Genomic DNA, 26,236 nt, shown 5'->3' on the forward strand with positions numbered 1-26,236 from the left:
AAGCCTGAAAGATAAACGTGGAAGACTAAATATTTTGAACCAGAGGTGTTGCCTTGTAAACTTATTACAGATATATTCCTGTTAGAGGAATGTATATAAACTGTACTTGTACACATACCCACATACTTCTCCAGAACAACTTACTGGAGGTGCAGTGTCCCCACTCCTCTCCCCCAGGAGCAGATGACAGTAATTCCACGCTGGTGCACTTTCTAAATTTCTCCTTTCTTCTTTCTCTCTTACATTATTTACTAGCAATAATGGAACTCTCCAGGTTTCAGCCAAAGAAAGATCTGAAAGACAAGACTAGACTTTGCAGCTCTTTTTTTTCCTGGGTGTGCCTTTTTTGTTTGTTTCTGATGAATGGCCATAATGAATTTCTACCAAACTTAAATAAGTGCTGCTGCCTTGCAGTTCTAAGTGGGCAGGCAGAGAGAACTGGTTTGTTTAGTAGGCTGTGACTGAGAAGGCCTGGCCAAGCCAGAGGAGGGCAGAAATAATCCAAACCAATTTGTATGCAGTATATTTTACTCCCATGAAATAAAACACATTTTTTTCATATTTGCTGAAAAGTAAAACAATAATATTGTACGAAATGTTATACACAGGGTAGGTTGTACATAGCAGTTTCAGAAACATTATTGCATCCACCAGAGAAACTATTCTAAAACTGATATTCACACATTTTTAATAATAATAATAATATGTTAGAAACATACAGTGTGGTATTTAGTATATACATTCCTTTGCTTGAAAGCGAAAAGTTCTAATCGCTTCTGTATAACATGCTTTATTTTAAAGCCTAACCTTTAAAAACACTGTTGTGATATTACTAACAACTGCTTTTTATAAAATTAATTTGACATTTCGATATATATACACCCTTTCAGTCATTTCAATGTTAACAATGCTAAACTTAAAAAATAACAAGCTTATAGTAATGTTAAAATGTCATATCCAGTCAAACATTTGTGTGTGTCCTTGCAACTATTGGAAATACTTTTAGTGAAGGATGTCAGACACTGAGGAAGTTCCTTTAAAATCAAGGGAGTTCCCTCTTTAACTTAGTGGTTTCCTTTTCTCTATCTTCTCTTTCTGTCCCTTTCTTTAGCGCCCACGACCTTCTAGCGTAATTCCCAGTCTTTTGAGGGCAGAATTGCCCACGTCCCGCGCGGTCCCAGGATCCCGGCGCCGTGGGCGCGGCTCACACCGGCCGGTCCACAGCGTACTGGCAAGCGCTCAGGTTGGACGCCGGGTTCTGCACGCTGGCATAGCCGAAGCTGGAGTGCTGCTTTGCTTTCAGTCTCAGGCTGGCCAGGCTCGAGTTACATGTGTCCCTATAAACGTACGGAGGAGTCGGCGGCGCGTAAGGACAGGCGGGCGTCGGCACCGCGGAGTTCAGCGATGGGCTGCTCAGGTTGTTCAAGTTATTCAGGCTGTTGAGGCTGGAGCCCGGGACGCCGGTCACCGCCGAGGGCACCATGCTGGACGACATGCTCATGGAGGAGATGGAGTTGGGCGGGGAGAACATGCTCTGAGAGGACAGGGGGTTGACGTTCATAGAGTTGAAGAAAGGGAAGCTCTTGGTAGACAGGGAGGCCGACGTTAGGCCCTTGGCGGCCCAGTTGTTGTACGAATAGCCCGGGTACATGTCGTCATAGGGCTGCATGAGCCCGTTGAACTGCGGCCCGAAGCCGTTCTTGCACAGCTCGGCCTGCTGGTTACGCTCCCGCTTTCTCCATTTGGCCCGGCGATTCTTGAACCAAACCTGAGGTGGAGGGCAGGGAGCAAACAGACGCCACAGATCGGATAAGTAAAACCTTGATGCCGGAGAGCACCAGCGGCGAACTCCTCTCCGAGACACACACACACACACACACACACACACACACACACACGCCCAAGGTACTACCAGTTTCCTCACCAACGTAATGCCCCGCGCCCCAAGCTGCCGGAACTCTGCTGCAGGCACTACCAGTCCGGAGGTCGAACCGAACGAGGGCGGCTGGGTGGCTTAGGCCTGCGAGCCCGGGCTCTGAGCTTCGCCACAAACCCTAGCGGAACGCCTGGCGGCGTGCCGCAGCTTGCTCTGTAACCCTGGCCCCCTTGGGGTCCAAAAACACTTACTACAAAAATAAACGTGGGTCAGCGGGCTTTCCAACCAACTCTTCCCTGGCCACCTTGCAAGCTTGTTTTCATTCCAAAGCCACAGACTCAATTGTGAGGACCAGGGAAGGACCAGGGGCTGAGAGGGCACCAGAGCCCGCTCTCTCTCCCAGACAGCTCCTCCCTCCTCAGTCCCATCTCCACTGCCGTCTGCCAGTCCAGGGAACTTGCGCCCTCCCTTCACCGTGCCAGGCTTCGACCCCCTTCTTCACCAACATAACCAAGTAAAAAGCGAAAGGCCTGAGTTCATTAAACTCAATGAACTCGCGCGTAAATCTCTGAACCCAGAAAGGGTCACTTTGCAGCCTCCCCCTCCCTTTGCTCCCCTTCTTCTCACCCTCTGTCCCTCCCAGGCCAGGTCTGCGCCGCCCAGGCTCTCCCGCTGGGCCCAGTCGCGGCGCTTGGCTTTGCAGGCGGCCGCCCAGCTCAGCCAGCCCCCACCCGCGTCCCATGGCCCCGCCGCAACCCCGCTCTCAATCCACATAGGGACCGCTGGTCGCCCCAGACGGTGGCTTTTGTGTATTGGAGCGAGGCCTGGTCGGAGATTTCCGAGTTGACACCGGTGGTTGTTTCACATTACACGTCTCAGTCGGGCCCCGCCGACTAATCCGCTTTTTTCCCTTTCATTCTCTATTTCCTTTGTGTCCCCCTTCCTCTTTGCACCGGCCTGCTATAAAAAGCGCGCCTCACTCCCCCTTGGCTGCAGCAGCCGCGGGGCCTGGAAGAAGGTAGCGGGAGGGAGTGAGAGCCCAGCGTGGGCGGCGGCGGGGGACTTGGGAGGGACCGAAGAGAATCCAGAGGACTGGGGGAGGGCTTTTCCGGAGGATTCCACAGAGCCCACAGATTGTGTTTTTATTTTAATAACTTGCCATTTCTACCCTCCGCTGTCTAAACTTTGCCCAGGCGAGAAGAGTACGTGAGAGGCGCGTTCTCCTGTTGCGCAGGAGGTCTAATGAAAGACTGACCTTTCGCAAAACCACGCCGGCCCGCTGGAGCTCCAGCTCCGCGCAGTTAAACTAAAACCACTTCCAACTCCAACCCGGCTCTTTCACCTCCAGCGGAGCCTCACACCTTCCACAAACGCCCCCCGAGAGTGTCTTCGTTCCCTCTGCTCTGCGAGTGCTCTGGGGCCTCAATTCTTTTCATCACCACTGTTATGCTTTCTTCTTTCTGCTCTCTCTGTCCTGGCTGGGGCTCTATCCAGAGCATTTTTTTGTTTTTTGTTTGTTTTTTTTATTTTTATTTTTTTCAGCAAAGCCTCTGGATCCTATGAGTGTTTTCTGTTTCCAGAATCCTAACAATTTTGGAGTTTCCCGCAGACCAGCGTAAACAGGATATTGCTACTGGGTAACTGATTTAAGTTCACTTTTGCCAATCCATAAAGCACAGATTTGCTACAAAGGTAAGCTCTTTCTTTGATAAAACTATCACAGCTGGGAGGAAGGGTGTAACAATCTCCTGAGAAAAGATAAATAAACCAAGTCGAAAAGTGTTCTTTTTTTTCCTTTCTAAGAAAACTAGCAGGATGGTAGTTGTGTATTAAAATGGCTTCCGGGGCTCACAAAACCAGGGTGCGGGGTGTCGGAAACCCGAGCGGCCGAACCCCGCAAAGACCCAGCGAGGAGCGCGAGACGAACAGAGAACGCGCAGGGCCGGGCGCGAAAGTTCCCCAGGGAGGGCCAACCCTCGCGTGTTTCTGGCCGGTTTTCCTGGTTAAAGGCGCGCAGGTTGGAGCCTGTTCTCGGCTTCTGGCCTGGGAGGGATTTAATTAGCGCTCGCCTGGCGACCGCAAGCCGGGAACACAATACCCTGTGCAAAGAAATGCCACGCGGCCCAGTTTGGGAGGGCGCTGGGTGGCGCGGCGTGGAGCGGTGCCGCTCCGGGGGCCCCAGTACCGGGCCGCGGCGGCCTCGGAAGGGGGAGCTGTAACCTCGCGGTTGGGCCCGCCGAGAGGCCTTCTGCCTTCCCAGAGGCGCCCCACCCGCGCCCTCCCGGAGGCGCCGCCTTCCAGACTCCCTCCCGGTCTACACGGCCTGCATCTCTACAATGCCCTCCCGTCTAGCCCTCTCAGGCTCCACGCGGGCTCCTACCCGGACTCGGGCTTCCGTAAGGTTGGTCCACACGGCGATTTCTTCGCGCGTGGACATATCCGGGTAGCGGTTCCTCTGGAAAGTGGCCTCCAGTTCCTGCAGCTGCTGGCTGGTGAAATGAGTCCGCTGCCGCCGCTGCCGCTTCTTTTTGGATGGGTCTTCGGCTCCCACGTCCTCATTCTTTCCCTGCTGGCCCTTATCTTTCTCTGAGAACGAAACACACAAAGGTTCCCGTCAGCATGCCCACAGGCAACCCGCGAACTCCGACTGGACCAGGAGGCACTGGACGGGAAGAGATGGGCGGCCGGCGGGGAGGAGTGTGTGCGCGACCGCTGGCGTGGCGCTGAGCGCTGCGTCTGGGGGGTGCAGACGTTGGGTGTGGGTGTGCGCGCCCCATCTCCTCCCCTTCCCCGGCGCTGTGCGTTTTATTTACATGTTTATCTGCCTGCGACGGCGGCACATTCACTTTTTATAGCCTGTACTTTCGACCATAATTCATACGCCTCCGCAGACCCACCGAACGTCCCGAGAAACGCACCCGAGCGCGTTGTACAGACCCCCCTCGAAGAGAGCTCAGCTTCCCATGCGGTTTCGGAAGACTAGGAAAGTGGACTTTGGGATTCGGTCTGGCACCCAAGTTCCTCCGCTCTTTAAAAAGACCTCCTCTTCTTCTGAGGCACAGTTTCAGAAATACTTTGCTAACAAGCGGAGCTTTTCGGGAGCTGCAAGTCGACAGGAGAACTGAGCCTGGGTGGGAGATGGGGAGCGGCCTCTGCACGTCCTCCGATGTAGCTGCTGGGATTTTTGTGACCCAAGAAACAGAAGGGAGGCCGGAGTAGGAATAGGGAGGGCGGCAGAATGGCCCTCGCCGTTTTCACCACCCCAGCTGGGCGATGGAGGTAGAGCGAAAGCGACGGAAATTCCGCAGGCAGCAAGCTGAACAACCACTCCCACCAAGCCTTCCCCTCCAGGGGCCGACTTCCTTGAGAGCCAGAGGGGTCGAGCGATGCGGGGCGCCTGGGTGGGGGTACCTCGGGGCCGCGCGGCTCCTTACCTGCGGCCTCGGGGCTGGAGGTGTCAGAGATGGTGTGCACCTCCAGCCTGTGCTTGGCAGAGTCCAGAGAGCGGGTCTGACCAGGAGCTAGGACTGAAGCCATAGCCAGTGGTTGGGGATGGTGACAGAAGGAGGATGAGGAGGTGGCCAACCGCTTGGTCCCTGCTGCTCGGTGCTCCAAGTGCAGCGGGCCTTTCATGCAGTTCATGGACGAAGGAGCGAGCTGCCCTGCGAATCCTGGGCCGCGCTGCGCTCTAGGCGCGGACGTTCCCCGTGGTGTCGGCGGCGGGCAGAGTCAGGGAACACAGCCCCCGCCGAGTCCTCCAGCCGCGCCGCCTGGTCTCCTTTGGAAGGCTTAAGCGAAAGGTTCCAGCGGCCGAAAGTCAGCGGGCAGACGGAGCCATGGGAATGTGGGCAGGAGGGCACAGCTCCGATCGTCTTTGGGGAGCAGGCTTGCAAGTTCCAAAGCGAAACGAGAGTGGGCAAAGACCCCCTTCTTCCCCCCTCCCTCCCCAAGAACCCCTCCAATAAGGAAAGCTAACGCAGAGCGCGCTCTGCCCGCCCCCCCCCACCCCGCCCCGCGCGCAGCCCTGACTGCGAAGTGTCAAGAGTGACAGGGACAGGTAGTTGGTATTAAATCCCGGCGGCGGCGATGGCGGCGGCGCGAGCCTCCGGTCGCACTCGGCGCGGCGCACACACGCACACTCCCACGGATCGTCGAGCTAGCGCTCGGCCTCGCCTCGGCGCAGCTCTTGGCACCTGGGCCAGCGACGGACCTGCACTGCGGCTCCGCGCTTCCCTGTTGGCTTAACATCTTAAAACCAGAGGCGGGCTTTCTGGGGAGGAGACGTCACACGGACACAGCCCTCCCCAACCTTCCCGCCTCCGCCTCCTCCCAGACTTGGCCCGGGTGCGGAGTGACGTGGCTCGGGCCCAATCAGGAAGCCCCGAGCCTCGGCGGTGGGACTGCGCCGCCCGCACCTATCAGCTCCGCGCAGCTGAGCCACAGCACCGCAGCGCCCGCGGAGTCTACACCCGCTGGCTCCGCAGGCTAAAGACGGGCGGCTTTTTGTTCGGCGGGGAGGTGGAAGGATGAGCTTGGGAGTGAGAAGCTTGGGAGAAAGGAGCTGGAAGTACACGGATCGACTAGGCACCCCCTCACCCCCAGCCCTTCCTTTTGTGCCTCACCACATCCCTTTTCAATCCAGAGGTGTTTTTCTCCTGCACGGAAAGGAGACAAGTTACTTAAAACCAGAAATACTTTAAAACACCAACAAATCACTTCTCCCATCTTAAATTTTCCAAACAGCCTGTCAGGTGAATGCTGCGCTAATCTGAAGAAGCTTTATTTTAATTGCAAAAAAGACAGAGCCCTGAGAAGTCAGGCTAATAAATGAGAAATCGAGAAGCAAATGGACCCGTCAAAAGAAAATTGCCTTGACTTGAAACGAACAACTGTTTGGTGGTTCACTCTGGATTTATACAAGAATAAAAAGTCGCCTCAGATCACGTTCTCTGTAATGCTTATTAGTCCCCAGACAGAAAACACACAATAGAATAGAAACCCTAACCTAGCATTTTCAAAATGCTGAAAGCTTATCCATTCTACTTAACGTTGATTAAGACACATATCCTAGATCTTTCAAATTCCTTGTACACTGTATTAAGCTCGTCCTAACCCGAGAGAGACAAGCTTTAAATTCGACTCTTTTGTTTACTTTATTATCAATCAGATTGAAATCCATAAAGCTTGTAGAATCAACAGCCTTGAGCTAATTATATATAAAATATGCTTTAATGAGTTTCTGTACAATTAAGGATGTTGCCAAATAACCAATTTCAAGGATAATTTTTAAGTCTTTCTTTCCCCCCACCCCTCAGGAAGCTCAAGGCTGTCTTGAATTGTTAAAGTTCAAGCAGACAGAGGCAGTAGGGTGTGAGTGAAGGGCAAAAGCTTAGGAGAACACTCAGCTAGGAAAAGCAAAACATTATTCATTTATATAAACAAAGGAAATAAAACACCTTTGGGGGCATCCAACTCTTTGCAGCACTATTTCCAAAGAAATTTGATTCCGAATGATATTTTTAAAAAGAAATATAAACATATCATTTAAAATAATTTTGAAAGTCCTTTTGTCCTCTGGCTTAGGTCAGCTGGAGAACACCAACTAATCTCCCCAGGGTTCTACATTGACGATTGCTTTATTGTGGAGTTAGTGTTATCATCCCTGACTGTGTATTTGTTTGACATTACAGTCAATGATTTGCAACACTAGTATAAGGTATCTTCAGGAAACTCCCTCCTTGTCCTTGGTCACAAGATTGGGAAACTTACTCAGTCTGGGGCAGAGTGGATGAAACAGACTAGAAAAATGTTTGCTACCTATGTGTCTTTCATTTGCCCTGCTATCACCCAAGACCCTATTGCAACTCCTCCCCCAGTTTAAACATGCTTGAAGGCAGTTGGAGGAATGAAATGAGAATTGTTCTTCAGTCTCTCTTCACAGATATCATCCCACTTTAAGAAAAATTTAGCTAGAAGGGGTGACTTTCTTCATAGTAAGCTTCGAATCAGCATTTCTGATGTTAACCTTTGATTCAGTTCACCCCCATCCCAGGCATGCACACACACCTACTCAAAGCAGACCACATCCCCGTGTGACAGGTCTGCATCGCTGAGACTCATACATCCCATTATGTGAGGTCTTGCCATCTTATCACTAAATTATACATATTATATCAGCAGCCTGTTGGTAAAGAAGGTTCAATTAATTTACATTCTGTTCATTATCTGGTGCTTAAATGACGCATTTTATCCCTGAGATTTGGAGGAGAATCTCCTCAGACCCCACAGCGTTTCACTGAAGACAATGCTCTTACATTTGTAGTGGGTTTTAATCTGATAAGACTTTAATTTGCTTAAGTCTTTTAAATAAGGGTTTTAGATGTTTCTAGCCATTTTCTTATTGAATTTCCTCTAATTCCCCCAAGATCATAAAGTATATGTGTAAAGTAAATATTTCCTCCCATTGTACTGCCAGCTGATGACCTATAACTAAGTCAATATGAATCCAGCTCTTTTCTGCCCAATGTGTTTACTAATCATATTCCAGTTTCTCCTTTTAAACCTCAGCATAGCTGCGATCCCCACAGTATCACGTCCGTAAAGCCTCATTTCACAAAGAAACTCCATTATATCAAAGAAGGAAAGACTCTCCACCATAGTGAGCCTTCGGTTTGGGAGGCAAGCTCAGGGTGTTTTTCAAAACTCCTTGCATAGGAGGGCTGAGGGGCTCCACAGAGCCATGTCAATTTCTAAGCACATCTCTCGTTAAACCTGCAGAATCTCGATTTAAGCTGACTTGGCTCTGCTTGACTAATAGAACTTTCATCAGGACAAATACACACTGCAAAGGACCTAAACCATTCTACAAAGTGGGTGAAAACCCCAAGGGCAAGTGGCAGCATCTCACAGTGCCAAAGGGTGGGAAATATTGGAAATGCTGGTCATCTCTGGGCAGTCTGAAAGCCTAAAATGTCAAGAAATCTTAAATTGTGTGGATCCATTGCAAAGTCAAGTGGAGCACTCTGGTTAGAGTAAAAAACAACTGCATATATGCATGCCCATCCATCCATAGACATACACATAAACAATATATTACACACACACCCAACCCCAGCTCTCCAAACAACTGAGCCAGTGAGGCGTTTCTTCATTTTTTTTTTCAGTCAGAGTTTCAACTCTCTCCTAATCAATTAATCACGCTACAAACTCCAAGTTAGGGTGACACACTTCCCAGGCCCAACAACAGCCACTCCATGGGTGACAGGAGTACAACACCACAAAAAGTCTAAATGGGGAAAAGCACGCATGTAGTGGGGACCCAGGAAACACTTTTCAATGAAAACTGTGGTGGTGGTGGGCAATTTTTGAGATTTAATTTGCAAAAACCTCATGGGTGGGTACACAGGTGCAGGTGGTGTAAATAAGGAAGAAGTTGGAAGGAAAGAAATTATATATTTTGGTTCAGCACTACTGTTTCTTCCACCGCCCCAAATTTCTTTAACTGTTCTAGAAATTATTGATAGTATGACCAGCCTTCCTCACGGACATTTTCAGGCAGGAAAAACACTATGGTCCATTTAGGGAAGCCAGGAGGTGCACCATCCTGGGGGCCAGGGAGGGAAGGACAGGAAGCCCAGTGCAGGTTTAGGTTTTTGAGTCCGAAGAAATCGGGTATTGTCTAGATTGGATTTTCTTGATTATTGTTTCAAATAATGATCCTTGAAGAGAGAACTGCGTGACATGGGATCAGATGAGTTTTGAGCTGGCATTTGCCACTGATTACAAGTCTTAAGGTCTTATTTAATTTCACACTCTTTAGTGTTAGTTGTGCAAAACCCCTCTGGCCATCACGGTGAGATTGGATCAGCTGTACTGTCAACTTCTCAGTTGCAGGAGTCCGGGTATAGATTAGGATACAGTATTAGGGGAAAAAAAGTGTCCTTAAAGCTCACCTGGAACATGGCTCAGTTAGATGCCCCCTGTGCTGTCAGGTCCTAGAAGGGTGGGAGTCTTGCTCTGGTGCAGGCCAGCTCAAGGAAGAGTCCCGCTGGGATTCCGCCTGGAGCCACCTGACAGGCATCAGTGTGCCAGCAGTGGTGTAAGGCACAGAGGTCAGAAGGAGACCTTGCACCCTGCCCAAGAAGTGGCCTTTTCTCTTCTCCTTTCTTTGCCTGGCTTTCCTCCACACCCAAATCAAGCTGGAAAGGCCCCCCTCTCTGCGCCTGTTCCCCCAGAATTAGATCCAAAAATCAAAAGCTTCACTGTGGCTTTTTTGGGGGGGCGGGTATCCTTTAAATGGAGTTAAACAGTGTTAGTTTGTTAAAAAAAAAAAGAAAAAGAAAAGAAAAAAGGGCTGTGAGTAAATGTACTGAGCAACACTCACCCTTTCTGTGTCCATGCAGTTGGTCCCCATATATCTGTCCCCACACGCTCTACTGGAGGTTTGGCAGGACTAGATAAGGGAGTTCGAGGGGCAGGTATAGGTACCTGCACATGGGCCGGTGAAGAAAAGATCGAGGGATTAGAGGAGGCAGGGGAGCAGGCAGTGCTGAAATCACCAAACCCACATGCTGTGATGCCTTTTCATGTTACCATGCTAGCTCTATAGGTTTATTAGGTGCTTATTTAATCTGGTAATGCAACTAGTCATAAAAAAGTAAAATAAAGAGAATGTATAAATGTTTGTCAGGGTAGGGGAGCGAGAAAGTGGGAATAGATACACATCAAATCAGGTCCAGAGAAAGAGAAGTGGGAAGGAACTAACTAAAGTCACTTAAAAATCAAAACAACAATTGGATTAAAATCTCCCCTCTCTTTCTATTTTCTTCTTTCTCTCTTTCCACTTATGTTCCTCTCCCTTTTCTATTTCTTTTGCTCTCTCTTCTTTCTGTCTTCCCCACTCCCAGACATGCTGGTAGCTAACATTCAGCATTAGTTGTCATGGTGACCATAAATCACATAAATCCAAAAATACCCACCTATAATCTGAGATGAAGCTTTTATTTCCCTAGTGAAATAATATTTTAAAAGCTGTCAGCTGACAAAAAAGGAACCCAGCTCATTGTAGTAACCCAAGTAATATATTACCTCTAAAGGTTTGAATTAAAATGTCAGCCTGTTAAAAACATGCTGGGAGAATCTTGGGCAGTCTTCACGTCAGACCCTCACAGTGAAGTTGACTCCATCACTCCTGATCACTCTTTAACACAACATACAACTCTGCTGACTCTCTCTCCTGTTAATTTATTCCTTTCTCTTCCAACTACCTTAGTCCTCACAGACTCTCTGCCTTGGGTTGTAAAAGAAAGGAGACTCCACCTGGATCAGAAAGGAGCTTGCTCCTTTGCCTGAGCCTTTTGAGGACCTGTGTGTTGGTCCTCTGCTATCAATCTTCCTCCCAAAATGAAGAAAGAGAAAGACTTTGGAGGAAAAAAGTGCTGTTTGGAGTCATAATGAGGGCGACTTCCTAGAAGAGTTGAGAAGAAAGAAACGAAGAGAGGAGGACTGGCAGGGGAAAGACCAAGTAGTGGAGGACTGAGCTGGGTGGCCGGGTTCTGTGTGAAGTTTAGCCCAGGAAAGGTATGTAATTTCTACCGCTCCTGCTTTTTTTTCTCCAGAGAGGAAACATTCCCATTTGCAGCCCTGCTTTTAGTGGTGATGGGAGGGGGGAGTGGCGGGTGGTAGCCACAGTTGGGCCTTTTGTCTCTACCTTGGGCTTGTTGTCTTTTGCCTATCTTTGGATTACAGGGTATTCGGCTAGATGAAGAGCCATTAATTACCCATTCAGTCAATATTAGGAAGACCACAAAGCTTTTTACACAGGATTAAGAAGACATCAGAGTGTTCCATTAGTATATTCCTGCTCACGAATAAGCTTTCGTTATACATTTCTTACCCTACCCAACCAGGCCTCGCTAGCAACGGCTGCATATATTAGCAGCGGGCGGCGTGGAGAAAGGGCCGCACCAGCCCGACCAAACTTCGAGCGCTCACCCAGTCGGGAGCCAGGAACGCGACCTGTAAACCCTGCCTCTGCAGGGCGGGGATACTCAGAAACTACCTGGAGACCACTGCTTGACTCTCTTGTCGGGGCGGGGGCGGGAGTGGGGACGACAACACAAAACGGACAGGCAGCTTGTGCCAACAAGCTGATTTGGGGAGGGAGTCCAGAAGAAAGTGGAAATTTCTCCTTGCCCAGCTCCCCTCTGCCGCTGCTTCTGCTCGGACCTTAGGCGCCTGAGCAGTCTCCAGTGCCTGTCCCCGAGCCGCGGTGGGAGCCCTCTACCCGCCGGAACAGCAGTTCTCCCTTTTTTTCTGACAGCGCTGAGGCCCCGAACACTGCCTGGCGCGCCCCCGTTGTGCGTTTTGCTGCCCAGGGCCTGAGCTGCTGTCTCTGGTGTCCCTCCTATCCCTGCTATCATTGAAGTCTCTTCGTAACGGTGGAGGGAACCAGGATTGTTTGCTTTCAGGTGGTACTTAGAAACTCACGCAGTATGTGCTCGGCAAACATTTGCTGATTGAATGGCTGGGGAATCTTCGGCCGGCGAGGCGGCGGGGCTGTCCCGGGTCTTCTGAAGAAGTCGGGACGGAGCTGTCGCCCCGTGAGAGGGTGTGTGTCGCACCGGGACTTGGAGTTTCCCTCCCAAAGGAAGGACGTTTTCGAACATTAGAGACCCAGATCGAACACTTTCGACCCAGCCACTGCGCCAGAGCTATTTAAAAATTCACGGAGTCCTGGGGAGACCCGGACAATGGTCCCCCAGCCCACGTCTGGTCAGGAAGCCAGGTGCCAGGACCAAGGGGAACAGCTTGGACTGATTTCAGCCCAGAATCCAGAGCCACCCTCCCGAATCTTTAAGCTTACTGACAGGGGATCAGTCCACTCTTTTCCTGAAGGTCAAGAGCACTTTTTGGAATTCTGAAGGACACCCCAAATAAGGAAAAGCCAAGGCCCTCTGTCCTAGAGTGAAGTTCTCAAGGGCCTCTGCCCCATACTTCTAGGGGTTGCTGCTTAACGTGCCAACTTTTTCTCGCTCCTCTGCCTGTGCCCAGTCATTCCTCTTTCCACCCTCCCCCTCAAAGCTCTGGCCTACAGGTCTCCAGCTGACTTGGTGCCCCATCTCCGTTTGGGGTTGAGCAAGGCTGTGGGGAAAAACCATGGACATCAGGGGGACTGGGACTCGATGGGAAGGGTCGCTGGACCCTGGCCTCTGGGAAGCCCCCCCAACTCCTTAGAGAACGGTTTCAGTTTTCAATAAGGGCCTGGGGTTTAGTGGGTGAGGAGAGGGTAGTGCCGATAATAGAAGATATTGGCTCTTTTGAAAAATCCCATGTCATTGTAAATATTTTCCCCTTTTTTTCATTTTTTTTCTTTTTAAAAGCAAATAAAAACTATTGAAAAACAAAGGAGAAAAATCTCTTTCTTTTAAAATCAGGCTGTGGCGAGGAGTTTGCTTATTACATAAGTTAAATCTGCTTATATTCATTGAAGGGGACACTGGCAACCTTCCTCCAAGGGCACTATAGGGTTTCCCACTCATTTCGTGTGACCTTTTCTGGTCTATCAGATCCCTAACAGCTCATAAAGTCAAGATTTTCAGCATTTCTTCCTATCACACGCCTCTTCCTCATTAGTATCATTAAACATGTTTGGGTAGCAATGTTCTTTTGGGGTCTGAAAGGCAGAAAAGAAACTACTGGCGCAGCACCCCTGCTACGTGCATTAAAGAGCCCTTCACGTGCATTAAAACAATCTGGGCTTGAAAGTAATGGTTATTTCGAATTCTTTGTTTATTTGCTAATTATTAAAAGCGAAAGGTCCATCGTTGTCTGCCAGAACTGTGACAGGAGACAGGACTCCCCCGCTAGCCCCTCCTTTCCCACCTAGGAAGCCCCCATTCCCCCCCCCCCCCACACACACACCCCAGTCTTCTCCTCTAAGGGGTTCTGCCTCGCTAGCTCCCCTGGAGGCCACCTGTACTCAAAAAACATTCTCGGGGTCAAAGGACCGTGTGTGGGGGTGGGGGCAGGCGGAGACATTTTGCGTTTCTACAACTCCAAGCGCAGCGAGAAATGTCAGCCTCCTCGGCCGGGCGGCGGCCAGTCCGCCCCGAGCGAAGTCAGCCTGGGGAGCTCCTCTAGCCCGGCTGGAGCCAGGGCTGAACCTGTGCAAAGTATTTTCCCCAGGAGTCATGGCTGCTCTTGATTTTTAACCATATCCCAAACATACTCAGGTCTAATAATTTATTTTTACGACCGATTATCAAACAGAAGAAGAATTTAACACAATCTTAATGACAGAAATCACCCGACCTTATCTCTGCATGGCCCCATTTAACCCCATGGGGTTAATCCTGGACAAGTGAGCATTTAACTGGCCCAGCGGGAGGACTCCCGATATTGTGCAGTGTTGAGGAAAGTCTGCTCCGGACCACTTTAGACGTTTTATTTCAACAAATGATGTGGGTTTTTCTCTTTGCTTTCTCAGATTCGCTGGGAAGGCTGAATGCAGGGCCTTTGTTTTCTTCGTGGTAATTTGGTTTATTTACTTGGCCAGGGTCCCAATTCGCCCCCCTCTGGCACCCATTATATTTGTATCCTTACTCTAATCCGGAAAGAGGGGGTTAGGGGCAGAGGGCTACGGGTGGCGCGGGTGGGGGTGGGGGGACGGTCGCTTTATCTCCTCACACTATCAAAGATCAACAACCTCCTCAAGCTAGGCACTTATTTATTAAGAAGCCTGGAAAACCCAGAGAATAGAGAAACAGTAAATTTGGGTTTTTCATGTATGTCAAGGAAATCTTGTCCTGTCTCACACACACACACACACACACCCCATCAAAGGACACGTTTTAATTTAGTAAAAGCTTGTGCAATGGATTGGAGCAATTTTAAGTTTTACACTACACAAGCCTGCAGACTATGAGCAGCATTGTCCCCTGAGTCATCCAGAGTGACACCAGCCAGTCGAGCAATGACACCACCAAAACTCGAGGCCCTGCAACCAGCACAACAGGTAGGTTCGCGTCGACAGGAGCCACACTCAATCCCACCCTTGGCTGCCACGCACACTCGCTGCCCTCTGGCTCTGCGGGCTGTTGTCAGCTCCTCCAACTCCCCGGCCAGAATCTCCGCCAAAACAAGCCTCCCGTGCTCCCCTTCCGCGGCAGACTCGGCACCCACTGGCCTGGGCGGGGCGCGGCTGTGAGCCGCCGGGACAGGGTGGGCCCTGGACCGGGCCGCCCGCAGTGGGCAGTGGCGAGCGACAGAGGTCGCTGTTGGACAACTTTTTCACGCCGGTTTGTGGCACCAAAGTAGGCCGGGGTTTGCGGAGATTAGGCCACAGGGAAAGAGGGAGAAAGCCAGAGGGAGAGAGGTGTTGGATCTCAGCGGGGCCGCACGACTTGGGGAAAGGAACGAACGTCCTGGGGACGTCAGCTTCCCGTCCTGCCCAGAGGCCGGGTGTCCAAGTCCGAGGGGTGGGAGCGCCGGTCCGGGGGCTTGCCCGCCCGCGCCTCACTTGCGGCCCCGAGGCCCCCAGGCCCGGCGGCCGGTGCCCGACTCGCGCAGCCTGCGCCTCGCTCCCGGCCTTACCATTGGCGCCGGGGTGCTGCCGCGGGAAGAGCTTGCTGCTGACCACCTCTTTCCGGCTCTCGGGAGAGTCCGTGAACTCGACCTTTTTGATTTCGGAGTCTTTGGAGAAGAGGCCTTCCACGGCCGCCGGCTGCACGCCTGGGCCGGGCGCATCGGCCCCACGTGCGGCCGCGGACAGAAGCCGGCGTGCGGGGTGCGGGGTGCGGGGGAAGCGGGACGGAGGAGAAAGAGGGACAAAGAGCAAAGGCCCAGTTAGAAGGAAGAGCGGAGGACACTCTGGTCTCGCGGACCCTCTGGGCCACCCGGCGCAGGGGGGCGTCCGCTTTCTGCGCCCCCGGGTCGGCCAGCAGCTCCCGTTCCGGGGAGTAGGCCGGGGGCTGCGGGACGCCGCTCCCCCCGGTTCGGGTTCCGTTTCCTTCCTTCCCTTGCCTGGCCTGGCCCTCCGAAAAGAGCCCCACACCACGGGGCGGGTGCCCTCGCGCTGCCCTCGCGTGGCTCGGGCTCCCGTCGGGGGACCGGGCAGGAGAAGCGAGTCTTACCTAATTGCACACACGCCGACACCAGTTTGCGGCAGTTGGTCTCCATTCCCCGTTATCTGGAAAACAGAAGAGGGGGCTGTGTGAAGCCGAGGTCGGCGGGAGCGCAGGGCTCATGCGAGGCTCCCTAGAGGGGGCGGCTTGACCGTGGGCTACCAGGCGCCTACTCCGTGCTGGGTTCTCGCCGCCTCTGGCTGCCCAGCTTCATCCCCACGGTAGCTGGGGTGGGGGTGGGGGTGGGGGTGGGGTGGGGGGGCGAATTCCCTCCAGAGCCGCAGCGAATCGGCCCGGAGGCTTTTGGTCTGCAAAGGTACCGCGTTCTGGGAACCTGGGCTGCGGAACTGCTCACAAAGCGTCTGTCAGGGGTTAAGAGCTCATCCGAACACCAGGGTCACCTTAGCTGATACAAATTTTGGAGAGGGGGTGGAGAGGCCTTTGATGTTGGAGAACTGTAAGCGAAGGCCACTATTCAGCACAGTACTGGTCGGTTAGTTGGAACTCAGTAAACATTTGTAGAATGTCAGAGTCAGGTTGTTCCTATCCTACATAACAGTTGCTCTTGATTTTCTGTAACTCTGAAACGAACAAGACCCTGAGGTTCTCCGCCTAGGGGTCTCCAGGAACAAGTCAGCTTTGGGCCTCTCATCCGTCAGGAGCCACTTTTCCATATTTAGCCACATTTCTCCCTGGAGATACTCACACGACCATTTATTTACCCTAAAGTATGATTTAAGATCGCAGGGGAGAGAAACGGTGTGGCCTGAGGGGGGCCTGAGGAGAGCGGGGCGAACGTCCTCAGAGGGTTATATTGCTCACTAAGGATAAAGATACAGCTCCGAGAGACCAGCTTCCCCAGGTCTCCCCCTTCTCCTCCCAGGCAAACCTAACCCTTTTCAAATGTCGAGCCATAATGCGGCGAGCCAAACGTTTGAGGTGCTCCCTCTTCTCTCCCACAGGCCAACAGGGAGAAAGAGGGTGGTGAGGGGCTCTCTGGGTTTCCGTAGAAGTGATGTGGCTGCTTTAAAGACAGAAGAAATGGAAGGAGGCCGGTGCTCCCTAGGACCTTTCGAACTGGGCGCCTGCCTCGCTTGCAGCTAACCAGGGTACGCGGGCCGCGGGAGGGCCCACTGCCCTCGGGTCCCGGGCAGAGAGCGGGCGAGGTCGCTGCCAGGTTGGCGGAGGGGCCAAGGCCGGCAGGTAGCTGCAGGTCTGCCTCTGCCCTGAGTCTCATTTCCCGGCTCCTCCGCCTCTCCTCGAAGGAGCCGGACCCAGGGCCTCTGGCCAAAGTAGCTGACTAGTGTAGGGGCTGCCTGGAGCAGCGGTGTGGGGATCTAAGGGTGAGGACTACCAAATGGTTTTCCCACCCGCTAGCGAGGACGCAGGCGGGGCTGCGCCGATCTTCTCGGGCCCAGGGGCCCAGAAGTAGCAGTTTGGCGGCTCCAGATTTAGAGATTCTGCTGTAAAATCACAGGATTAGTCCCTGATTGAGATGTCTGTTCGTGAGATATTACAAAATTCATTATCACAGCCTTCTACTAACTCGATATGAAGTAACACAGATGGGATTTTATTAGTCCAGACTTCAAATGTTTACTTATGATAATTCCAGGGGAAATTTGCATGTCATCATCATTTCGATAATCTTTTTTTTTTTTAAACGTCTGAACTGGCTGCATTATTATATTAGCCGGTGGCCGAAGCTTGCATATGGTAACTACAAACAGTTTTTACTTTTTAAAAGAGTGAAATATACAAAAGAAGGACATCGGGTAACTAGATTTAAAGTCAGTCAATTACTACACATTCTTCCCCACTCCCAAGCTCCAGTTCTGAAGCTCAAACAAAGTGATACTAAACAAATCTTCAAGAACTCTGTTCTAAAGATCGAAAAGAAGGTCAAGACGTGTTCTTTAGCTTTCTCCCTACGTGTCCTCGTGACTTAGGGATTCATTTGGAAGTCAAAATGAGCCCTGAAACTTGCACTTATTTATTTTATTTTTACTTCATGTAATGATGAGGCCTACTAAATAAATTGAGTCTAAATAACTAGGGAAGATAATTAAACATTAAAAAAAATAATGTTCCCATTCCCGCCTGTTGATCCTTAAACTTGCCCTGTCAAGACAAGTCTTAAAGACAAATTTGGCCGTGGGATTTAGGGACTGGCTTCGACGGCTGTTGTCACAAATTAAAATGTGGAACTTTTCATGATAGAAAGTTTTCATCCCAAGAGTTCATGTCCTGGTTGGAATGTATATGACAGGCAATTTTGCTCTGTCCAACTTGAGTTTTCTATTGTGAGCATGCTAAAAGCACTACATGGCTAAACTGAACCACAGTGGCCAAGGCAGGCAGGCAAACTCTAAGAAATAAAACAATTTGGTTAAAAATAATTTCTAATGATTGTCATAAGAAAAAAATGCAGGAAAAACATAATACTAATAATTTCAAATTGTTTCACATTATCTCCCCTTTTCTTTCACTTTGATATCCTATAATAAAATCTTCAATGGAAAATTTAAACATAAACAACACAAGAACATATGTTTTAAGTGAACTAAATTGGTGAGATTAGCCAGTAAATTAATTCGCAGTAGGTAATTATTTAAGGAAATTAAAACACTGCATAACACAGTTCTGTGTTTTACCGGTTTAAGCTTTCTTGGAACCAATTAATATCAATGCGTCAGGAGCACTCGAAGACAACATGCTGCGCTGGAGAAGCAATGCACCTGAACAATGTAAGTGTAGTTTTGCTGAGATAAAGTGAAACATTCCATAAATAAAGTAGCTATTTAGTTTTTAGGGAAAGTTTGATTATTGAAACATTGGATGATTATTTTATGTTACATTAACAAAAATCATCAATCCATTTTGCTTAATTGCTTTGTTTCCTTGGCATAACTGGTCTTTGAGTTTTAGATGAATTTCCTCCAAAATGATATTGAGACCATCTGTAATTCTAATTAATGGCCTAAGAATAATTCAGGGAAATCTCTCTAAATTAGGCTACTTTTTCATAAAAATATTTTAGAATGTATGAACTTTTGTTATTTTTAATTTATAATATTAAAAGATTTTCTCATTTAGTTTACTTTAGTAAACATAATACACAAAAGAGAGTAAAAACCAGACTACTCTGTGATGGTTTGATTTCTAAATTGCCTAGGAAAGTTAAAACCATTAAATTGGAATAAAAAGAGGATCTTATTTTTCAGATTTAGAATCATTTTCTTTCTTACTTGACATATGGAAAATAGCCCTCTTCCATGCACCGCTTAAAAATGTATCTCCTGAAGTGCAAGACTGGAGGTGACTGGTGATCAATTTAAAGGATTTATAATCCGAAGTAATTGTGTGAGTTTGGCATCCAGTCCTGGCTCCCAGGTAATTCGTTTGGGCCTGAGAGGTCACTAACTGCCAGTTAAGATGGAATCTTTTTTCCAATTGGTAACAATGGAAAGGGGGCTAATCTTCCAGCAGCTGAAACTTTGTTCCCGGCCCTTTATCTTGAGAATGCTAATCCTCAGTCCAAGGATCTGTCCCTGCCTTGTTGGCACCAAGATTTCAGGGAAGATACTTCTTTCTCAATGCCAGCCAGGGTCTCGCTTCCCTCTCGCCTTCAGCGCCCCGTAGATAGTTAGCGTCTGTGGCTGGGGACGACAGGAGTGGTGCTTTGCAAGTTCCGTTTGCCAACTGCCTTACCTCGGGGGCCAGGGGGAGGGAGGCATCCCCAAGAGCTGCAAATCACCTACGGTGAAGATTCTACAAAGTGGAACAAATTTCTAAACTCACATTATCTCACATCCTTGAGGGACAGACGGCCTCCACTTACCCGCTACCGGGAGAGAGCTGCTGTCTCCGGTCCCACAGCTTTCCGGGGAGATTTCCAGCGAGCCAGGCGCGGGCTGCACCGCCAGCTCCCGAAAGCCGGGCCTAGAGGGCTGCGGGGCTCCCGAGGGTGCCAAGTTCTGCGGGAGTCCGTGGGGGCGCAGGGGCCTCCGGAATCTAGTCGTCACTGGCAGTTTCTTTTTGCTGTGCTCCAGCTTTCTCGCTCAGCCTCTCACTCTCTCTCCTCCCTCGCTCTCATCCCTCTCTGTTCCCTCCGCTCCGACTCTGTGTGGGGAGTGACGTGACGTCAGCAGAGATTCCACCAAACTCCACTGCACAGTGGCGGGCGGGCGGGCGGGCGGGCGGCCGAGCCCGGCTGCGGGCGGCGGAGCAGGAACGGCACTGCTCTGGGCAAGAGCGGGGGGAGCCGGCAGGGGCTTGGAGAAGCGTGGCAGGGGCGGGAGGTGGAAGCCGGCCGGCGGGCCGAGGAGTCGAGAGCCCGAGGACGAGCTCGGGAGGATGGAGGAAGGAGAGGGAGTCCGTCAGGGCGCTCAGACAGGAGCAGACGAGCAGCAGGCGCGCGCACTCCCACTGTGGAAAGGAGGACTCGGAGGGAGGATGGGGGTGGGGGAGGAGGAAAAGGAATCTGCGCCAAGCCGGGAGCTCGAAGAAATCAGACAGGGAGGGCCAGGGCGTCGAGGAGACCGAAAGGTACTCCTGGGGAGTAAGCCCGGACGGATGGGGAGGAAGGGGCAGGGAAAGTGGCCCAAGAAATGGAACAAAGGACAGTGTGCAAGGGATTGTTCGAGACGAGGCCTGCAGGGTGTGAGTTTGAGTGTGCCGGTGTGTGACCTGCTTTCAGGCCTGCAGGGTTGAGGGAAGAGGTCACAGAAACCAGGGGCTGCGGGTGTGGAGGTGCGGGTGGGGGTGGGGAGGGGTGTGAGGGACGGACACGAGGCTGGGGTTAAGGCTGACAGGTTGGGGGTGAGAGGGGATGACTGAGGAGAAATATGGAAACGTGGGGTGAACGGGCTCAGTCGAAAGCGAGCGACTAAGACTGGTCGACCCGGGAAGGCCGGGCTGCCTGGCACAGCGCTCAGTGCTAGGGCACAGGCGCCCGAGGTCAAGGCAAAGGGAGCAGGTACGCGGCGCCCAATGTCCGCGCGCAAGTGGGCACTGACGCACACTGACCAGTGTACTCGAAGAGATTGCGCTGGACAAGGCTCAGGCCCTCATAGAGTCTAGAATTTCCTCTGCTGTACCTACACTCAAGAGTTCACCCCGGGTCACGGACATCTCATTTTTTAAAATGACGAGGTTAAGGTTCCTGTCGAGCATGGTATTAAATTGCATGAGACGCTGGTGGGTGTGGAAAGAGAAGCTCCCCTCAGACCCACATTTCCTCTTAAAAGTCGAAGGACATGTGACGTTAGAGAGGTCATTTTCACCCGAAAAGTGTGCCTTGCTTCTGAACCCTGATTTTTCGATTTCTTGACTAGAACAAGGGTATGTGTTTTGGTAGCGAGCTGGATACTTATGCTCTGTCCTGTCCTTGGTTGGAAGGACTGTAAATGTGATTTGCCTGGAGGACCAGGTGTGAATGCTTGTTCTAGGCATATTGGACAAAGTTGTTCCAGTCTCAAGGGCACCCTGTTAATGCATGTTTTTGGAAAGTGTTGGGAAATAGCCATAGCTCTCAGTTGGGTTTTCCCACCAATATCAGTTCCTACATAGGAGCAAAACTCAGCCAGGCCCGCCATTAAAAAGCCCTCCCCTTTGGCCCTTGATAGAGAATAAAGTGCTCTCTGAAAGTGGTTTGCTGTTCCTAAATTAATGTACCAATTCTCACAATTTTAAGAAAATAAAAATGACTTGTTGGGAGACGGTGTGTGAAATATGTACATTTAAAAATGTAGTTTAAATAACCCAGGTCACTACATAGGTGTGGGGATTTTCCTGCATTTGGGGGCTGTCTGGAACATGTTATGTGTTTTCTTGAATTACTCTGTGTTTTGAATTCATTTGAGTTAGCAGTAAAAACAGGCAAACAAACTCGCTCAATTTGTTTTGAATGTTAAATCCCTTCACTTTGAAATAGCTAACAGTCGACAGATGGACTCATTTTATGGAAAGGGTTAGCCTCTTCAGCCATGAAGAAAACTGAGGAGAGGTCTACATTTTAAAGCCATTACTAACCTTCACATAACATCCGTGAAAACTCCAACTTTCTCTCTTTACCGGGTGAAAATTCAAGACAGTTTTATTTGAGGAAAGAGACGTGAGGTGAACATGCCCACGTGCTGTTTTATTTTTATTTCCCTTCTGCCTCTGGTAATTTTTTATTTTCGATTTCTGAAATCTTCCTGAAGCAAGAAAATAAAATTTAATTAACAAGTCTCGCAACTGAAGTCTAAAGTCATAACGTACCAGCAAATGTTGTCGAGGAGAGACACTTCTGTCTCTGCCTGTCAAGGATTTCTTCCACCCCTTCTGAGTAATGGGTTAATGTCTTTCCTCCCCCTTTTCTTTTCATTTTATATATATTAAGAAACACTCAAAGAGTGCGGCCTCGTCTTCATCTAGTGGCAAGTATGGGAGACGTCGCGGAAAAGTGGGGGAAGAGTGAGAAAATCAGACACAGGAAGATTCAGAGACCCCGAGAGACAAGGGAAAGAGAACCGGGCTGCGCTGGGGAGCCCCGCAGATCTGTGCGTGCAGCCCCCTCTTCTTCTGGATTCAGAGGTTTGCAAACCCGAACTGGGATGTAGGGGTTTCGGGAAGCTCACGTCCCCTCGCCCCCCTTCTGTCTGGAGTCTTGCCCGCCAGGGGCTGGTTAACCCCAGTCCGGCGGTCGCAGACACTGCGCTGAGCTTCTGGGTCCTCGCCTCGCCCAGCGCCAGTGCAGCTGAAGTGAGCAGCTGGTGGGAAATGCAAATGGCTCCTGGAGAAATAGAAGATACAGAATGATTCTCATTCCCTCCTCGAGTGTGTGGAAGGAGCTGGACATACGTTTCACGCTCCTAATCCTTCTTTTACATTTTTAGTCATACTCCTATTAAACAACTAATTAATGCCCAGAACCACCGGGGAATACATTAGGCATGCAGCGGAGACGCAGGGTGCTGGGGGGCTACAAACCGCCGAGCAGATGTAAGACGTGGATTTCAGGTTTTTCCCTGTCAGAGCAGAAATGGAATAGTGGGCCCTGGCGACGGGCTGAGGCGATTGTATTTAGATTCCGATTACTCCAAATTAGAAAGGGGTGGAGGGAGCGTCCAAGCAGAGCAAACTCTCTGCCCTGCCGTTGTAAACAAGATTGTAGCATCAAAGGTATCACCAGCTCCTCAAGGGCCAGGTCGCCTGGATTGGGAGCCGGCGTGGGGAGACTCTGACCTCACGTATCTGTGAATTTCAAGGATGTTGCAATTCGACATACATAACTCCAGTCGGTTCTCCTGGTAATCCTTGATGAAACTAAGTGTTCTAGAATACCTTCTAAAAATTTCCTCAGATGTATACATCTTTTTTACTTTTCCAAAAATTTGAACCGAGTTTAAAGATAATAACCATTTCCCCTAGCCCTTCTTTCTGTCTTCTCTGCTATCTGACTTAATGTGTGCGGGACCCAGGGCATTGGACACCCCTCCCCCAAACCAGCCCAGGGAGAGCGGTGCTGGCTGAAGCGATCAGAGAATTTTTCGGGAGATTCTGAATTATACCCTTCCCTCTAGTATTTTGAAGCAAGTGACAGAACTGTTAGAACAAGAATCAAATTGTGAAGCTCTGGGAGGGCATAAAATTTTCTGATCAAAGCGGGGCAAGACCGAGGACAAATGTGGGGTGACCTTGGCCAGCCCGCTCTCACCCGCGCGTCAGGATTTGGGAAAGGTACTGTGTTGTTTTACAGCCCGCGCGCCGGGCTGCGTGCTACCATTTACTTTCTTCACTCTGGATTATGATCTCAGCCCTGGCAGGCGATTTCCCCAGCTCTTTATCTGACAACAAGCGAGTATGTAAATACCAATGGCTAGAGATGTTTAACTGCCTCAAACATTATTGATTTGTTGGCTGTTCTAAATTTTCTCGCCAGTCCGGGTCTTGTCTCCGAATTGTCTCTTCAGGCGGTTTGATCTGAATTTCCGATGCTACAATACAATAATTGTTTTTTTAAAGGCATTTAAGATGAACCAATTGATTTGCATATAAATTAAAATTATTATGCGTTGCCTATTCCGGTATCTTATAATCATTTTGAAATTAATACTTAACCACAAGAGCTAAAAGAATATATAAATGTCTGTATTGACTTACTAATGAATTACCTAATTAAAAAGTCCCGGGCATGCTTGGCTCTGGAAAGATTGTTCAATCAAGACACTTTAGGGAGGGATGAGTATTGGAAGGGTAACAGACCAATGTCTGGAACTGCGAACGGGGATTTGGGGATTCTCAGCTTCAATTTTGGAGCGCTGGCCCTTCTCTGTCAATGATTTTGTGTTTGTTTGTAAATAAACCAAGTGGAAGAAGCGCTCCGTTGGCCGCGGTCGCTCAGGCCCTTTGCTCTGGCAGAGACCTTCCAGCTCTAACCCATAAGCGCTAAATCCTGGAGCAGCTGGGCCAGCCCGGAGGTGTGTGGCCGTAGCAGGCTGGCCAGCCTTCCCCTCTCCCGCTGCCTCGCGGGCTGGCTGGGGAAGCGGCGGCCGCGCGCTCTGCGCACAAACCGAGAGCTGGAATTGGAGCCGACATTTAATAGATATGCTAACTGAGCACTTACCTTCGTCCTGAGGATAGGAATAAAAGGTAGCTCTTCTTAAGAGAGGCGGTGCAAAGGCACGCTAGGAGTTCAGAAAAGGCTGGCGGCGGGAAATCTGTAGCCTGGGGGCTCGCCAACATCCCCTTTCATTTCAAGCACTTATTGATTTGCTGTTGTCATCTTTGGCGACGCAGAAGGACACTTGAAAGAATTTCTGATGGGGCTCTGATCTCAGAAAGGAGGTGACCTGCGTAGGCTCTCACCAAATTCTTAATTACCACATCAACTGCTTTTTAATTTCCCACCCCACCTCCTTCCCCCACGGTAACCGAGTTTACTTCTTCTTAACTTTTTAATTATTCAGAAACTTCCTTACCTCCATCCGCTCCCCTTTTGCAGCGGGTTTCTATCAGAACTTTTACCCTGCTTTCCAATGGCAGGGTCTGTAGGTGGATCCCTCTGACCTTTGGCACACCTGGGCCTTTCAAAATCTCTCAATGTTTTTTAGGTTTGAGGATGGAAGGCCCACCCTCTCCACCATGAGCACATACTCAGAGACGTGAAGACCTGCACAGACCAGACTGCCCTCAAACTCAGGGGATCTTACAGATACTCTCTTTTTCAGTTCTCTCTTGAAATCTGAAATGCTTGCCTGATCTTACTTTGATAATACTCTCCCTTGCCCATTCCTTTTTCAAAGTAATTGGAACATGTGTGCGAATGTGCCCACAACATCTCCACCTAGGTTCTTTACCAAACTGTAAATAAACAGGAACTAAGGCAGTAGATTGGCATGTAGATTGCTTCATGAATCAGAATCCCCAATCAAGGATTCCTCAGTCAACTCAGGCTATCATCTACAATGAGTCATTCCAAGGAGGAGGCCCTCAGGAACCTGCACTGTGGGACAACAGGTAAAAACCATAGTAAAAAGCAGAATAATTTCACCATTATTTCATTGCAGTGAAAATTATGTTTTGGGGTTTTGTTGTAACCACTTTGTTTTAGTACATGTGGAATTAGAGAGGAAAAAATGTGTCAAGATGGTCATTGGTATTAAAGAGGAGAAATACCTTGGGTTCCTCAATGAAAAAAAGACCTCTCAAGTCTCCATAGTTCTGTGGTTTAACTTCATTTACAATAGTAGGAATAAATAGGACACAGGCTGCTGTACATATTTTATGTATTTTGACCAACTTGAGCTTCCATTAAAAGTAGCTATACAGGATTTCTTTTAAGTTTTGATAGGAATTTCAGAAAGTGAAGCCAGTGAGACATCCTAAACTGAGTCAAACACTTCAAGTTCAGGAATATAATACTGTTTTTGGATTTTTTTTGACAATCTGTAAGGGTTTGCAAATCCTTACCAGACCTGACATCATGACAGGTAGTAAGTTCAATTACTGTTTGATTTAAAAATGAACTTTTTATTTGCCAGCATAATCTTGGTTTTCAATTAACAAAAAATTTAGTTTAACAGAGAAATGTGCCAGTTTTCACTTTCTATAGAACTTACATTTTAGTTGTTGCAAGTAATAATAATTTGTATTACTGTGTGTATTCCTTTTACTTTTGGGGGGGGCATGAGTTGGGTCCCACCATCACCACCACTACCACCACAAACAAAATCTAAAAGCTAAGCTCTTT

The 26,236-nt window shown here is 49.7% G+C and overlaps 1 protein-coding gene across 3 annotated transcripts; it reads right to left on the reverse strand.

Moving 5' to 3' along the window:
- Positions 1-510: 510 nt before the first annotated feature.
- Positions 511-20,104, reverse strand: PITX2 (paired like homeodomain 2). Of its 3 annotated transcripts, XM_045819958.1 has the most exons (5): positions 19,841-20,104; positions 16,009-16,064; positions 15,470-15,607; positions 4,257-4,462; positions 511-1,768 (listed from the first exon to the last, which is right to left on the reverse strand). In XM_045819958.1, the coding sequence occupies exons 2-5, from the start codon at positions 16,052-16,054 to the stop codon at positions 1,205-1,207; spliced, it is 954 nt and encodes a 317-aa protein (XP_045675914.1). In that variant the 5' UTR covers positions 16,055-16,064; positions 19,841-20,104; the 3' UTR covers positions 511-1,204. The 3 variants fall into 3 exon arrangements, with proteins under 3 accessions (XP_045675914.1, XP_045675915.1, XP_045675913.1); XM_045819959.1 differs by lacking the exon at positions 15,470-15,607; XM_045819957.1 differs by lacking the exons at positions 15,470-15,607; positions 16,009-16,064; positions 19,841-20,104 and adding an exon at positions 5,311-5,796.
- Between the last annotated feature and the right edge of the window lie 6,132 nt (positions 20,105-26,236).

Source organism: Phyllostomus hastatus, unplaced genomic scaffold, assembly GCF_019186645.2.
Source record: "Phyllostomus hastatus isolate PE091 unplaced genomic scaffold, TTU_PhHast_1.1 phas_scaffold_39, whole genome shotgun sequence".
In the NCBI taxonomy this organism is placed as follows: Eukaryota; Metazoa; Chordata; class Mammalia; order Chiroptera; family Phyllostomidae; genus Phyllostomus; species Phyllostomus hastatus.